Here is a 16319-nt window from a genome sequence, read left to right as displayed (position 1 = left end):
ATAAAAAAATTGATAAATTATTGATAATCGTACGTCGACGCCGATCGCGCATACGCGGGTAACCTCTAGCTTTATATCAATGTAGAATGTAAAATAGGTGTAGCAGGACTTACCGACACACGCCGGACTGTCGTCAAGAGGGGCACGAATCACACAAAGAACTGCTGATAAAATATTTGAATAGAAATTGTAAATTACTACTTCCGAGGCCGAACGCCGATCCCGATGTCACCGACTGTCTGACGTTTGCAACGCGGCCATGTTTGTGTAACATACGTTCGGAAAGTATCGAAAGCTAAGGATTTTCCTTCCAATTTTCTTTAAAACGTTGGTTATATTTTTCATGATGGGTGATATTAATTTATATTTATAATGATTTATTGTTAGGTACTTTCAATTTTTAAATAACCATTAAATATGATAGTCAGGCATTTCCGAACGAAAATTCGATTGCGTCTTATTTTTGCAAATATGGGTGGAAGTCCACTGAAAGAGATTAATGTAGTCTAAGCGCGGCCGTACAAACTGACTTACATTTCATAATCTTTTTCATCAAAATTATCTGTATTGCTTGTTAAAACTAGGTAATTATTAAATTAAAAATTAAATCTTTGAAATTTTAAACTTTTGAAAGTAAATATAATTAGCATCAACAAAACTAACTTGACATTTCAAGTCGTAAGCCTATTTTCAATTTTTATTTATGAAATTATTGCTTTATTATCAAAATTATTAATTTTAATACACTGAAAAGGCCTTTTTTACAAGTGCTAACAATGATTTCTCTTAGACAAACACAATAAAGTTTCACAACTAGTGAGATAATTTTGTAAAATATGGGATCGAAAGATGCAACAAGTGAACCCGAGATAAATAGTCAAATAAAAGTAGAATTTGACTATATTCTGGACTTATGCCGTGTTTGTATGGTGCGGAATAATGATATGAAGCCTTTATTTAAAGCAGAAGACAATAATATTATAGAAAAAGTGGAATTTTGCACAGGAGTTATAGTAAGTTTTTTGACCTAAATTATGTTTACCAAAAAGAAAGAAAATTTTAAAGAAAAGTTGAATGTTTGCTGGTTCACTCAATCTCGTAATCTCCATTGCGATGGACGAAAACTATACCAAAAAAAAAAAATATAATAAATCTTAAATTCTGTACATTCATATTTCATTATTCTGCCTATGTTCTAATAAGATTCTTGTAAGTCAAGAAAATATCTTATCTTTAATTATTAAATATTTATTGTACTGATAATTGTAAATATACAAAAAATAGTTTAGATTAAAGACATAAATATTATCAACAACCATTCCTTCTTTCTAGTTTGCAAAAGAAGACAGTCTACCATCAAACATTTGTTGCTCCTGCCTCGAAAACTTAACAATAGCATACCAGTTCAAAACTGCTTGTATAACGTCTGAAGAGGCGTTCCGTAAAGTCCTTACACAGGTCAAGACTGAGGAGCCGGAGTATGCATATGATGATGGAATTGACGATGTTGATGATGACGTCAAAGACGTACTGAAGGAGGTCCTAGAGTTGAACAAAGTTAAAGTTAAGAAAGTGAAGAAGGAAGGTGAGAGGTAGGTTCACACACACACACTTCAATAGCATTTTTTTTGTTATTTTAATAACGTCTTTTGAAAGAAATACCTGACATAATAATTACCAATATTTACACAATATTCAAAAGTAAAATGTAATGTCAGAATCATGTATAAAAAATATTATTGCTTGATATTTGGATCACATATTGTTATGGTATAGAATTATGTTGCCACCTATATTGCTTCTCATTATTTTGATCAGAATAATTATGGGTGGAAGATCAGTTGTGCCTGGGTGTAATAACAAGGGTCATTTATACCCTTCTGTCTATTATCCATGAAATTAGATGGTTAAACGAAGGCAACTGTACAATCACCAGGGTCACTCCATGTGTAACCACGTATCACACCATGGGTAACCATGGATCAATGTGAGTCACCACATATCACACCATGGGTAACCATGGATCAAAGTCGGTCACCACATATCACACCATGGGTAACCATGGATCAAAGTGGGTCACCACGTATCACACCATGGGTAACCATGGATCAAAGTCACTCACCACATATCACACCATGGGTAACCATGGATCAAAGTCGGTCACCACATATCACACCATGGGTAACCATGGATCAAAGTCGGTCACCACGTATCACACCTTGGGTAACCATGGATCAAAGTCACTCACCACATATCACACCTTGGGTAACCATGGATCAAAGTGGGGTCACCACGTTTCACACCATGGGTAACCATGGATCAAAGTGGGTCACCACATATCACACCATGGGTAACCATGGATCAAAGTCGGTCACCACGTATCACACCATGGGTAACCATGGATCAAAGTCACTCACCACGTATCACACCTTGGGTAACCATGGATCAAAGTGGGTCACCACATATCACACCATGGGTAACCATGGATCAAAGTGGGGTCACCACGTATCACACCAGGGGTCACCATGGATCAACAGATCATCACGTGTCACTCCATGCGTGAGTTGATATGTGGTGACACTTGGTCACATCCTGGAGTGTCCTAACCAAACTAGGGATCACACAGTTATTTTCGTGATACATATCGACTTTATCTAACACGTGAATTTACTTACGTGTAACCTTTAATATTAACACAATTAGCATTCTTGTTCTTACAGCAATAAAGGTTTACATTATTAAAATCATTATGGCCTCCGTGGTCCAGTGGTTGAGCGTTGTGCTCACGATACGGAGGTGCCGGGTTCGAATCCCGTTGGGACAAATAACAAAAATCACTTTATGATACTAAGTTTGGTTAGGACATTACAGGCTGATCACCTGAATGTCCGAAAGTAAGATGATCCGTGCTTCGTGCACGTTAAGCCGTTGGTCCCGGTTACTACTTACAGATGAAAGTACGTAGTCGTTACACGAGTAACCCTGGTGGTTGATGGGGTTGGTAATTCACCTCACAACCCACACGATAGAAGAGATGAAAATCCATTACAGTACAGTCATCCAACCCAAACCGGAACGCAAGAAACGGAAACCGTACACGAGAAGACAACCAGCGCCAACTCGCGAGAAGAAGCAGGATGCAGAACAGCAAAATAAGCAGCAACACTCCCATGGAACACATTGGATGTGTGAAGTGAGTTTTATTTAATTAAATAGGTACCTATACCAACAGTACACATATTCCCCGATTCCTGCGGACACCTCCTAATTTTATTTTAAGGTATACCTGTCATTTTCTTATCTACCGAAAAGGGACAGATGATTGTCAACAAGTTAATCTTAAAATGTATAAATAATCCGTGCGAATAAAATAGGCATATCGCTGGTTTGTAATCCGTTTGACGTGCTGTCCACTTAATTCTGTCGGGTTATTAGCCGATGTAAAATTTTTAGACGGTTGTTTTAGATTTCTGCTTAAAATTGACGTGTATTCCATAAATTTTATGCCTGTCGATTAACCGTCCCTTTCTTTTTCAACGGATATGAAAATGACAGGTATAACATTTGGCGGCGAGGATGTGCTGCCGCCAAAGGATGTTTTCGGGGTACCGAACTGAGCATAGTACCCCGCTAGCCACAAGTTGGTGGTGTGACTAGGGATCGACGAACCAACAGTGTTGTGTTGGAAATTGTATATATGCGTCTTGCTGTGTAAACTTCGATACCGCGTTTCACGACCGCTTGAAGAATGTGGCGCCATCTGTTGCATGTGAGCGGAACTAGGTGGCCAACTAGTTGGGTCCGCTACAAACATAAAATAAAAATAGATGGCATCTGCAGGAATTAGCACCATTATTTGGTTTAAAATGTTTTAAATCGGTTGTTATACTTCTATAAGACAGACACAGGCGGACAAGAAAGTGATCCTACTAGGCTTCCGTTTTATGAAGTTCAGAACCCAAAAAATATATACATACATACACAAACCCACGCCTATTTCCCACCGGGGTAAGCAGAGACTATAGAATTCCATTTGCTTCGATCCTGACACACTTCTCTTGCTTCCTCCGCATTCATCAATCGCTTCATACACGCACGCCGGTTCAGAGTAGATCGTATTAAACCTTTTCTAAGGACATCTCCAATTTGGTCAATGTAAGTCCTTTTCACACAGCACACATTTTTGGACAGCCTCCGTGGTCTAGTGGTTAGAGCGTTAGGCTCACGATCTGGAGGTCCGGGTTCGATTCCCGATGGGGACATTGTCGAAATCACTTTGTGAGACTGTCCTTTGTTTGGTAAGGACTTTTCAGGCTTGAATCACCTGATTGTGCGAAAAAGTAAGATGATTCCGTGCTTCGGAGGGCACGTTAAGCCGTTGGTCCCGGCTATTAGCCGTAAAAACACCTCCACCAACCCGCATTGGAGCAGCGTGGTGGAGTATGCTCCATATCCCCTCCGGTTGATTGAGGGGAGGCCTGTGCCCAGCAGTGGGACGTATATAGGCTGTTTATGTAAGTCCTTTTCAGTGTTCCTCTGCCAGCCCAAAAAATATATAACTTTTTTATTCTATTTTTAAAAGAATTGTGTACGAATCGTCCTCAGATTTGCGGGAAGATGTTCGTTCACCGGTCTTCGCACCACACGCACCTCAAGTCGCACATGCCCCCGCAGTATAATTGCGATGCATGCGACTACAAGACCTGGCACAAGTGCGACCTCGTCAAGCACATACGAATACACACGGGTAATGAAATTGAAATTCAAAAATATCTTTATTCAGTAAGTAACATAGTTACACTTTGAATCGTCAATTTTTACATAACGAACGTCTCATCCGACTAAAACTACTGCAGCTTCTCACAACCTGTATAGCCGGGGAAAAGAAGCTGCAAGGAAAACCTCGGCACATCGTAGACGTTCTTAATTAAAAAAAAAAAGTATTCTATTGTACAATTGAGTAATTTAGCTGCCGATAAGCGTTGACTGAGGGAGCAAATATAATCATTTAAACGACTATGTATGTATATAAATATTGCTAATTTTCAGGAGTGAAACGCTTCCAATGCGAGTTCTGTACAAACTCTTACTATACATCGTCCAACCTGCTGAGCCACATCCGTAGCTTCCATGAGCGGGTGAAGCGGTTCCAATGTCACCTGTGCGACCGAGCCTTCTACGACAAGACCAAGCTCAATCGACACGTGGACTCGCACAATGATATTAAACGGTGAGCGTACAACCCCCACTCCCACACTTGTCCCACACTCATCCCACACAAATAGTCCAACCTGCTGAGCCACATCCGCAAGTTCCACGAGTGAGTGAAGCGTTTCCAATGTCACCTGACCGAGCTTTCTACGACAAGATGAAACTCAATCGAAACCATTATATTAAACGGTGAGCGTACAACCCCCACTCCCACACTTGTCCCACACTTATTGGGATAAGTGTGCCCTCCCACATAAACATACCCACACATACCCCAACACACCACTGACACACCCCCATACATTCACGTACATCCCCACACACATCCACACTTACGAGTATCTCTCACTTATACCACACACGTCCTCCAACCTGCCGAGCTGCTGAGCGCTCAGCTCACTCCCACACAAACATACCCAACACCTAACACAGCCCCATACACACCCCCATACACACCCACACTTAACCCACACTATTCAATTTATGTCATCTTATTTACAATTCAATTCTAAAGTCTCTGCTTACCCCCGCGTGAGTTGATGTATGTATTTACAATTCCAGGTTCGAATGCTCGCTGTGCAACTCATGCTTCACGCGGCGCTGCTACTGGAAGAAGCACGTGTCGCGTGCGCACGGCGTGGCCATCCCGCGCATGCGCCCTGGCAAGAAGAAGAATAGCCTCGTGCTCGAGGTGCCGGCCTGAGGGATAACACTTGTTCCCCATTATGACAGTTGCCCAAACCAACCCACAGTGGAGCAGCGTAGTGGAGTATACTCCATAACCCTGGTTGATTGAGGGGAGGCCTGTGCCCAGCAGTGGGACGTGTCGTCGGTCGTTGGCCTACAAGTTATAGCAATAATTAACGTACAAATTGCGTTGATGTAAGAAAATATGTAAAAATATGGCTGTTTCACATATTTTCTGTGTAAATAAGTATATGGGACCATATCTGAATGTGTAGCTACTGTTGACGACAGGTCGACATGGCAATCGGGGCATGAGGTGAGCCGCGGAGGCGGGGTCGCCCCGCACACCCGCACAGTCCCCGCGGCGTCTTAGTCTTAGTGTCGCACGAGTCCGTATCGACCGCGTTTATCGATTATAATCTCGCTCACATAATTTATTGAATTAGAAATTAACATTAACATAAAAGAAAAACAATAGATTTAAAAGAAATCTAATCTAAATATTTATGGTCAATCAAAATTATAAATATTACAACAGAAATTATTGAAAACTAAGAATAATATTTTAGAAATAAAATTAACGTTAGATGATTCAGATGAATAAATATTGGCCCCGATTCCTGCAGACACCGCCTAATTTTATTTTAAGTTATATCCTTCATTTTCATATCCGTCGAAAAGGAAAGGGACGGATGATTCACAGCTCTTAATTTTAGGAAGAATGAGTAAATTAATGTGTCGGGTTATTGACTGACGTAAAATTTTTAGACGGTTGGTTTAGATTTGTGCTTAAAATTGACGTGTGTTCCATAAATTTTATGCTTGTCGATTACCCGTCCCTTTCCTTTTCGGCGGATAAGAAAATGACAGATATAACTTAAAATAAAATTAGATGGTATTTACAGGAATTAGCACCATTAACTTAAATGAAAACGTGGTATTATTTTATTCACATTTTGTTACATACATAATAAAAATATATCGATATTGAAAACGTCACGTCACTAGAGAATTGCCATGTCGACCTGTCGTCTACATTATCCTAGTATACAGAGTGTTAGTGACACCATAACGAATACTGAGGGGGATGATTCGGACCGTGATTCTGAGTTGATATCAAGTGGAATTTCCTCTTAGAAAATTAATAATTGCATTTTAAAATTATTTTCAGTTACATACTTTTGCGACGGAAAATTCCACTTGATGACAACTCAGAATCATGGTCTGAATCATCCCTCAAAGTTTTCGTTACGATGTCACTAACACCCTGTACAGTAATGGGTGATTCTTATTCTTACGTTTTTTTTTGTGAGTTGTAAGAATTGTATGTGTTTTTTAGGAAAATCAGTGACCCCTGAATTATTTTACTTAGGTAATTACTTCTAGTATCGTGTCCGGATATAATTTTTGCCATAAAATTATTAGATATTATATTTAAAAAAAATTGAAGTCATAAATGTCACGGAACGTGTCGTGTGAGAATGCCAGAATTGCAGATAAAATGTATTTTTCTGAAGATGTGGCATGTTATTTTTCGAAATATTACAATAACTATGCAAGATGAACCTTTGTTCTATAAGACTGTTTAACAAAATATATAAATAATGCACACTATTTATGATTTTGAACAACATACATTTTGTGAGCAGTTTTTGTGTCACAACCGTGTGCGACTCTTTAAAATTACAATACTTTGTAGAAATAAATCTGTGACATTGGCAACCCTTTCTAAGTTTTTTTAGAACGGCAACAATATGTTTTTGTCAGTATTGCAAATGGCTAAGAGCGTTGAGACCAGTATAAAATCAATCTGCTTTTACATTTTAAAAAAAGGACAACCTTAACTCGTCAACGCCGTGTTAGAGTTTTAAACTTAAGTATCAGTGTTACACTATTGTTTGAAATATAATATGCACGTCATACAGTGTAGTTTAAAATAATTACTTAAGATTTGCAGTATCGTGGATAGCTTTTGGGTTATATCGAACACGTTTCAAATTGTCACGACCATGTAATGATAAAAATGTCACAGCCGTAGACATTTTAAACACATGGTTGTGACATATAATGCATGATCGTGACATTCTTTTTTTATTTCAATAATTTAGTGGGTTTTGTTGCTTTTATTTATAAATTATATTATTGTTTGATATGCTTACATACGAGTACTTACTTTACTAGTTCATATAGATCCCAGTACTGGGCAAGGGCCTCTTCCAAGATATTTGGAAGGAATTTATTCATAGCCACACTAGGCAGGGGTTTTATAGGCGGTTGTATGGTATTGTTACGGAAGTGGATTTTGGGATTGGAACGAAACTCACTGAGTTCAAGGAGAAATATTTGTTGGTCAAATTGTTAGTATAAATAACCACAACCCTGATACCCCTTGCTACGCTAAATTTACTAAGAAGAAGTATCATAGCGTCTCCTGATATCAATCAGGAGACACGGTCCTTACCTGGAATAGCAACGATTCTGCAGATCTTGGCCTGAAGTTCCCAGTACAAATAACCTCCTTAGAGGAGGCCTCGACAGCTATTAACTCCCTCACGGATCACGTGAGGTCGGTTTTGAACGAAACTTCAAAATAGGTTCCGGAGATGGAAGACCATATCGCTGGAAACTGCCTACCGATATCCGTGATCTGCCAACGGAGAAAAACGCAGCCACCCGCGCATATGATTCCAATCGCACCGAGGAATGTCGCCGTCATTTGCGTCTCCAGCAGCATACTGTAAGAACGTATTAATGACATGCGACAGAATCGGTGGGATAATCTTTTGAGCGGCATTGAGCTCCACCACCAGGCCATCTGGCAGCTGTCTAGGTCTCTTCAAAAGGATACGGGTTTACCTCTCAATAGGCCTAACCAACCCCCCGCTTTTGACGATAACAAAAAAGCCGAATGCCTTGCCGACAGTCTCGAAGCCCAATGTTCGCCCAGCACTCTCCCTATCGATCGTAGGCACCGCTCGACGGTGAACTCTGAAGTTCAGCGCAGGGCTTCTGTACCTCCCACCGATCCTTCTCTTCCACAGGTCACTAAGGAAGAGGTACTAGATATCATTAAAAATCTTCATACCCGAAAAGCCTCTGGCTCAGATGGTATCACGAATCGTGTCCTTAAAAACTTCGGTGCTCCCCTCATCTGTTTACTAACGGCAATATTCAACGTCGCCATGCATGATCAACTGCGTCTTTCCACAGCAGTGGAAAGAAGCAATTGTAATTGGTATACTAAAGCCTGGGAAACCTAAAAACGAACCTTCGAGTTACCGTCCCATAAGTCTCCTCAATACCATGGAGAAGATTTATGAGCGGCTCATATTTTCTAGATTACGGGACTACGCCGAATCCAATAGTCTTATTCCACTAGAGCAGTTTAGTTTTAGAACCAAACACTCCTGCGTTCAACAAGTGCACCGTATTATTGAACATATCTCTAGTAGGTTAAACTTAAAAAACCTGTCGCTACGGGAGCGCTCTTCTTCGATGTGGCGAAAGCGTATGACAAAGTCTGGCACAACGGCTTGATCTACAAGCTTTATTCACTGGGAGTGCCAGACCGTCTCGTGCACATCATACGAGACTTCCTCTCAAATCGAACCTTTCGCAGCTACCGCGTGGGAGGGACGCTCTCGTCACCGCACCCGATACATGGCGGAGTCCCACAAGGCTCCGTCCTCTCCCCTTTACTATTTTCATTGTTTACTAGTGACATTCCCAAATCCCCTAACACCGAACTAGCTTTATTTGTGGATGATATAGCCATCTATTCTTCGTGCCGTGATCAAGTTATGATGACCGGAATTCTCCAACGCGCGGCCAATGCCTTGGGCAAGTGGTTTCGCAAATGGAGAATCGAGGTAAACCCGGAGAAAAGTGCAGCTGTGTATTTTTCAAAAAGCTATTATAACACGCCACGGTCACGCCGTCAACTTAAAGTCATCAAGATGTTTGGCAAGCCAATCCCTTGGGAGGAGTAAGTCAAATATCTCGGCGTAGTCTTAAATAGAAGTCTTACTTTTAAGGCCCATATCAAACGTGTGCGCGATCGCGCCGCGTTTGTAATGGGCAGTCTTCATTGTCTCCTTAACAAGCGTAGTAAATTGTCCCTTAGGAATAAGGTGAAAATCTACACGACTTGCATCCGTCCGATCATGACCTCATGAAAAGTATCGGCGTCCGAAGGACGTAATATACGATCCCGACGACCCGATTACTCTAGCCATAGAGGCAGCCAATCAGCTCGCGACACCAAACACTTCAGGACCCCGATACTGACCCCGCCGGCGTGGTCGACGACTTCCCTCAATCAGCGCTTATCGCTATCGACCCTCTAGGTTCGATTAACTCTTTCAAATATTTTTCTTCTCACACGACGCTCTGAGCCGAGGTGGGCATGCCCCGATACTGACCCCGCCCAACTGGGCACCCTCAGGCCTGTTGCCTTAAACGTTGTACCGGGTGAGAGCCTTCAGCGCTCCCCATTTGTCCGGCCAAGTAGATAATGCCATCTGCGGCAAATGTACAATAAGTATAAAGGTTTTTGTTTCCAAATACTAACTTTTTTATGACGCGATCTCAATTATTGCGATTTAGTTAAGTATCACATAATCAGAAAGAAGATTACCAAATAAATACTTTTGATTAAACCAATTCAGTGTTTGCTTACTGCCTAATTGCTCTAATCAATTGAGACAAAAAACTAAGATGACAAAAAAAAATAACAGCAACAGTTACAATGAAAAATGCAAAACAGTCACATCCATGTCATATTGTGTCACAGCCATGTTTAGTGATGTCACGACCGAGGCACAAATGTCACAACCGTGTTTTTCTACCCTTGTTTTTTAATATTCCTGAGGGTATTAAGCTTGTCCATATACATCCAAAATATGCTTTTGACATAAACTTTCGATTTGCATCATAAAAACATATATTATTTTTTTTTGGGTTCTCTGCAAACTATTTAAGAATTACCCTAATATTAAATTAAAATGTATATAGTGTTGTAAATAATATAAATGTTAAAAACTATGAAATTATAATATAACTTATTGTTTATTTATTATTAAATTTTCTTGTTTTATTTTAATTACATACATACATACATAAACTCACGCCCGTAATCCCTAATGGGGTGGGCAGAGCCACAAGTAATCAAAGACAACTTGCAGCCACTGTTGATACGATGTCGTAAGTTGGATATGATGAACCTTATGGTGATAAGGGATCAGCCTATCGCCCATAACATTAGTCCATCATGTTAGAGGACACAATCCCTCTGTCGGTTTTTACGACATGCCCGGGAAGACAAGCAGCTGAACGTGTTCTATGTTTTTGATTTGCTCCCAGAACAGCATAGAAGCGATTATTTATTATTTTAAATTATTTTAATTACCTTTGTGGTATTAGCCACACCCCAGATAATCGATACAATCTTATCGTGGGCCAGAGAGGTGAAAAGTCGGCGCCCGATATGAATTGGTGCGGGGAAGAGAATGTCTGTTCTAATACGTAGTATTAATCCTTATACTATGGTAAAGCTACAATAAATTACGGAAATGCGTTGATTTCTCGTTTGGCGGCGAGGATGTGCTACTGTTGATGGGTACCGAACAGAGCACAGTACCTCGCTAGCCACAAGTTGGTAGTGTGACTAGGGATCGACGATCCAACAGTGTTATGTTGGAAGTTGCCACGCTGTGTAAATTTCGATAGCGCGTTTCAGGACTGCACTATTGAATAGTGGCGCCATCTATTGCATGTGGGCAGAACTAGCTGGTCAACTAGTTGGGTCCGCCATACACGCATTCGGGATTCATTAAATAAAATCTCTGGATTACTCACATACGATTACGATCCAATAACAATACGGCTTTAAAACTTATTTTTATGGTTTAAAATTGAACAATTATTTTCAAATAATTGGTCGACGTAAAAATACAATAAAAAAAATGTTAAAAATGGCCAATTATTTTTAACAAGTGCAAAATATTTGTTATTGTATCACTTCCTTGGAGAGGCCAGTCGCTCGGCTTCCAGCGACAGAAGATTACGTACACCATGAGGTTTCAAGGGTTCCTGGTGAGTACCATTAATAACAGCATCACGCTTAAGAGTATCCCTTAGGAGGTAGGCAGAGGTGTAAAGTATAGACATCACCTCTATCTGTCTTTACAGACAGAACAATTTGAGAAAAATGTAAGTTTAAAAACTACCACCCGACAACGGAAAAAACAAGCATTTTCTTTAGTCCTCACTTTTATGTCCTCAAGAGGGCGCCATTTTGAATTTAGCGTGACGTCATGTAGCCTATAACCACGGGACAATCAAGACGCTTCTTATGACACCTCATTTGTTAAATTCTGACAGTTGGTTTAGAAGTTACGTTGGAACCGATACACCAGCCCTTTTGACTCTCACCATTTCGGAATACTGTGTTCGAGTTGTGGTCATGTTGTTACATTTTCAGGTGTTAGCCCTTGCAACAGCAGCGTTTGCAGACCCTCAACCCAGTCTCAACTTCAACTACCCGAATGTAAGAAACAATATTTTAATTTAAGACATAAGTAACTTATAATGATCACGCACGATTGTACCCATCATCATCATCAATTTAAGAGTCACGCTCTTGTCGGTGTAGCATTATCCATTCTACTTTGTTAGGAAAAAAATAGGGCAGTGGTTTCCCTCTTGGTTTCCGCCCCGTACTCTGTCTGACAGAAGTGGGACGGCGCCCAGAGTAGATATTTCAAAGCCGTATTAGGACTCCTGCTCTGTGAATCGCAAAAGTATGGAACTGAAAATAATTCGACAGGAAATTCCAATTGATATTAACTCAGATTCATGAGCTCATTCATCCCCTCAGTATTCAATACGGTCGGTGTCACTAACACCAGTATTTTATTTTTATGCAGGTCAAAGATGAAATTTATGAGCAGCCCGTAGATTTGATGACGCCCAAGAAATCTGCTCACATGAAGGTATGTCTTGCACACCCGTATTCTGAGATGTTAACTCGAAACTTCCTCCACTCGAGTCAGCTTACGTCCTCAACTTGAGGACTACTCACTGGAGTTGAGCATGTCACATTACCAACAAAATAGCTAGATGTTTTTTTGACGTGACTTATTGTAGATTTGCCGCAAATGGCATTAACTACTTGGTCGGACAAATGGGGAGCGCTGAAGGCTCTCACCCGGTACAACGTTTAAAACAACAAATAACAGGCCTGAGGGTGCCCAGTTGGGCGCGAACCTCGGCTCAGGGCGTCGTCTGACAGGAAAAATATTTGAAAGAATTAATCGACCCTAGTGGATCGATAGCGATAAGCGCCGATTGTGGGAAATCGTCGACCACGCCGGCGGGGTCGGTATCGGGGTCCTGAAGCGTTTGCTGTCGCTAGCTGCTTGGCTACCTCTATGACTAGTAATCGGGTCTTCGGGATTGTATATTACGTCCTTCAAGAAAATAATGACATCATGCCTTCAGTATTTACCGATTTTAAGCAGATTTCGAGGCCTTAAGGTCGCTTCCAATGAAGACAGAGACGAGGAAAGTTCATGATAACATTTTAGAAAGCGGGCGTTAGACGGTAGCTGATATTTTAGGATTTTGAAGCATTAGCCACCTTACAAATAAAAAATAACCAGGGATGAACGTGGGTTTAAATATTTGTCAGCCAAGAAAAGTTCAAAAGTTATAAAAAACATAGAACACGTTCAGCTGCTTCTCTTCCCGGGCATGTCGTAAAAACCGACAGAGGGATTGTGTCCTCTAACATGATGGACTAATGTTATGGGCGATAGGCTGATCCCTTATCACCATAAGGTTCATCATATCCATCTTTGGACTTCGTATCAACAGTGGCTGCAAGTTGTCTTTGATTACTTGTGGCTCTGCCCACCCCATTAGGGATTACGGGCGTGAGTTTATGTATGTATGTGTATGTAAGAAAAGTTCAGTCGAATTGTATGATATAAGGTGAATAGTTTTTCAAAAGTAAATGCACCTAGGTGAATTAGCTCAGGTGAATGAAGTTTACGAAGGGCATAATTGGATTCAATTTTGCTTGGCTGCCATATTTGGCAGCCCCACTTTGGCTTAAACCCACGTTCATACCTGGTTTATATTTTTATTTGTAAGGTGGTTAATCTGTAACTTGCCCTTTACTTATTTTGTGATTTGAAAAATGTTGTTACATGGCTTTGTATGGAAATTTATATTTCCATATGTCGGGTCTATGGAGTCCCGGACTTTTGGAAGGCGTGCGTAGGGCCGAAGCCAACACGTAGAGGCCTTAAGACAATTTAATCTAAATGTTCTGTGACACTAACCGGCGGTTATCCCTGTGTGCACTATGGGAGTACATTCAAAGATAATCCCCGGTTTTTTATTATTAATCTCCAATCTTCTATCGTGTGGATTGTGAGGTGGATTACCAACCCCATCCACCCTGGTGTCACAGTTACTATTGAGCCTCGAAAGACCCCTGATATGGCTCACGTAACGACTACTAACTTACATCAGTAGTATCTCCAATTTTAACATATCTTTTACAGGAAGAGGAGGATCCCCAAGTTAACTTAAGGAACCTGGCAGACGAAGACTCTCCGTATATACCGTTTGACTTCTCCAAGTTCGGGGAATACCTCAACACCTACCAGGATGATGATGCCAGGGATCACAACCGGCTGAAGAGGAAGGCCAAGGTACGTTGATGTCCTCAGCATATCTGGTCTTTTCCATACGTTGTAGATTAACACCAGGGGGGGTTGAAAAGGCTACATCGAAGAATGACAATTGACATTTACGCATAGGTGTAAAAGTAAGTGCGCAATGCAAACGAATGTCATCATCATCATCAATTTAAGAGCCACGCTCTTGTCGGTGTAGCATTCTCCATGATACTTTTTTAGGGAAGAATAGGGCAGTGGTTTCCCTCTTGTCTTCCGCTCCGCAGTACTGTGTCTGACGCAAGTGGGATGGCGCCCAGAGTAGTCTATTACAAAGCCATACTAGGACTCCTGTCCTCCGCCTCTGAATAGTACTGACAGTTACTGCTGCCCTCTGTCAAGTTCCATGTTACAGTCCCTGTGACTTGCCCCTTCCGTCCTGCATTGCCGTTACAAATGAACGAACAAATGTCAAATAGCAATATTGATTTTTTAGATGAATTGCTTTGATGTAGCCTTTTTAACCCTCCATTACTGTAAGATGTGAACTCGTACCTTTCTCGAGTACGTCCACAGCAAATGCTCGCCATCCGCGCTGCATTTGCTCGCGTTTTAGCGGCATTTTTTTCTAGTATGTTGGTAGACCCTTTGTTTTTAGTATATTTAGTAACTCCAAAGTAGCTAGCAAATGACGGTTGTGATTGACAGAAAAAGATAGAAGCATAGGAAAGTGCGATGCGCGGCCAGATGTAGCTCAACTCTTAAACACCAAACCACGCAGTTGACCAGAAACCAGAGAATGAGAGATTGACAGAGTGACTGCTGGAGCGAGAAGAAAGAACGAAGACAGAAAGAGAAAGAAAGAGATGGGAAACAAAACTGATTGTCACTTTTACTCCAGCAGGAGGACACTCGTCGCTTCAACACGTTAAGCGGTCCAAAGATACGAGAAAGACCCCACCATTACGTATACCCCGAGCCCGTAAAAGACCGGGTCTTGGAATTCTCGACGAGCACCAGAAAACCGGGGATCCTGCCCGAACAAATGAACCCTGGAGTCATATTTCGCGTAAGGATGTCCGACGCGATATTGCGAATCAAACAACGGATGTACGAAGATCCTGAGCGTCATATAGAAGCAGATATAATCTACACGAATCTGATCAAAAAGGTGGTCATGGATGAAATTACGAAGTTCCATAACCTTCTTCTGATGTACAAGACAGATAAGAGTATCAAGGAGCATCTTGGGGAGTGCGGGGGGAGGATTTACAAATTCATCAGTTATATGACCATTAAGGTTCATATTTACTGCCTCTTTGACGCTCTGTGGATTGATGGGAACCCTTACGTTATCGGTGATGAGTATTCGGTGACTCCGGTGGAAGTACCACCTATGTTGCAGTGTGACGCCGCTGAATGCAACTCGATAGTGTTTGTTGACTCCATTACTGAACCTAAAGATGTTGAGGAATAGTATTTTTACTCTTCTTTGGTCAATAAATGATGTATATTGGATTTCCTTTTGTTTTTCTTCAATTCCATCTACATCACATTATACCGTCCGTTTACATGAAAATTTGTCAGGTCCGGTTTTTTACATAAGCGACTGCCTGTCTGATCATCCAACCCGCGAAGGGAAAACCAGTCCAATACAGGTTAGGTCACATACCCCATACGTTTCTCCGAAATGTGGGTTTCCTCACGAAGTTTCCCTTCACCGCTGAACACGTGATA

The 16319-nt window shown here is 41.0% G+C and overlaps 3 protein-coding genes across 3 annotated transcripts in view; 2 read left to right on the top strand and 1 right to left on the bottom strand.

Moving 5' to 3' along the window:
* LOC126378821 (ATP-citrate synthase) overlaps positions 1 to 251 on the bottom strand; it is a 55130-nt gene extending 54879 nt beyond the window's left edge. Inside the window, exon 1 of the mRNA XM_050027242.1 lies at positions 114 to 251. The gene's annotated coding sequence lies outside the window, so the exon portion shown is untranslated. The remainder of the gene's footprint in view (positions 1 to 113) is intronic.
* A 418-nt stretch (positions 252 to 669) lies between these two features.
* On the top strand, positions 670 to 7169 carry LOC126378945 (zinc finger protein 559-like). Its single transcript, XM_050027494.1, has 6 exons — positions 670 to 1013; positions 1333 to 1592; positions 3052 to 3193; positions 4606 to 4747; positions 5050 to 5230; positions 5773 to 7169. Exons 1-6 carry the CDS (start codon positions 837 to 839, stop codon positions 5912 to 5914), a joined length of 1044 nt encoding a protein of 347 aa, XP_049883451.1. The 5' UTR covers positions 670 to 836; the 3' UTR covers positions 5915 to 7169.
* A 4769-nt stretch (positions 7170 to 11938) lies between these two features.
* On the top strand, positions 11939 to 16059 carry LOC126378753 (uncharacterized). Its single transcript, XM_050027133.1, has 5 exons — positions 11939 to 11991; positions 12380 to 12445; positions 12825 to 12890; positions 14469 to 14618; positions 15484 to 16059. Exons 1-5 carry the CDS (start codon positions 11971 to 11973, stop codon positions 16057 to 16059), a joined length of 879 nt encoding a protein of 292 aa, XP_049883090.1. The 5' UTR covers positions 11939 to 11970.
* Positions 16060 to 16319: the final 260 nt, after the last annotated feature.

This window comes from Pectinophora gossypiella, chromosome 27 (genome assembly GCF_024362695.1).
Source record: "Pectinophora gossypiella chromosome 27, ilPecGoss1.1, whole genome shotgun sequence".
Classification (NCBI taxonomy): domain Eukaryota; kingdom Metazoa; phylum Arthropoda; class Insecta; order Lepidoptera; family Gelechiidae; genus Pectinophora; species Pectinophora gossypiella.
This window is presented reverse-complemented; position numbering and strand designations above follow the sequence as displayed.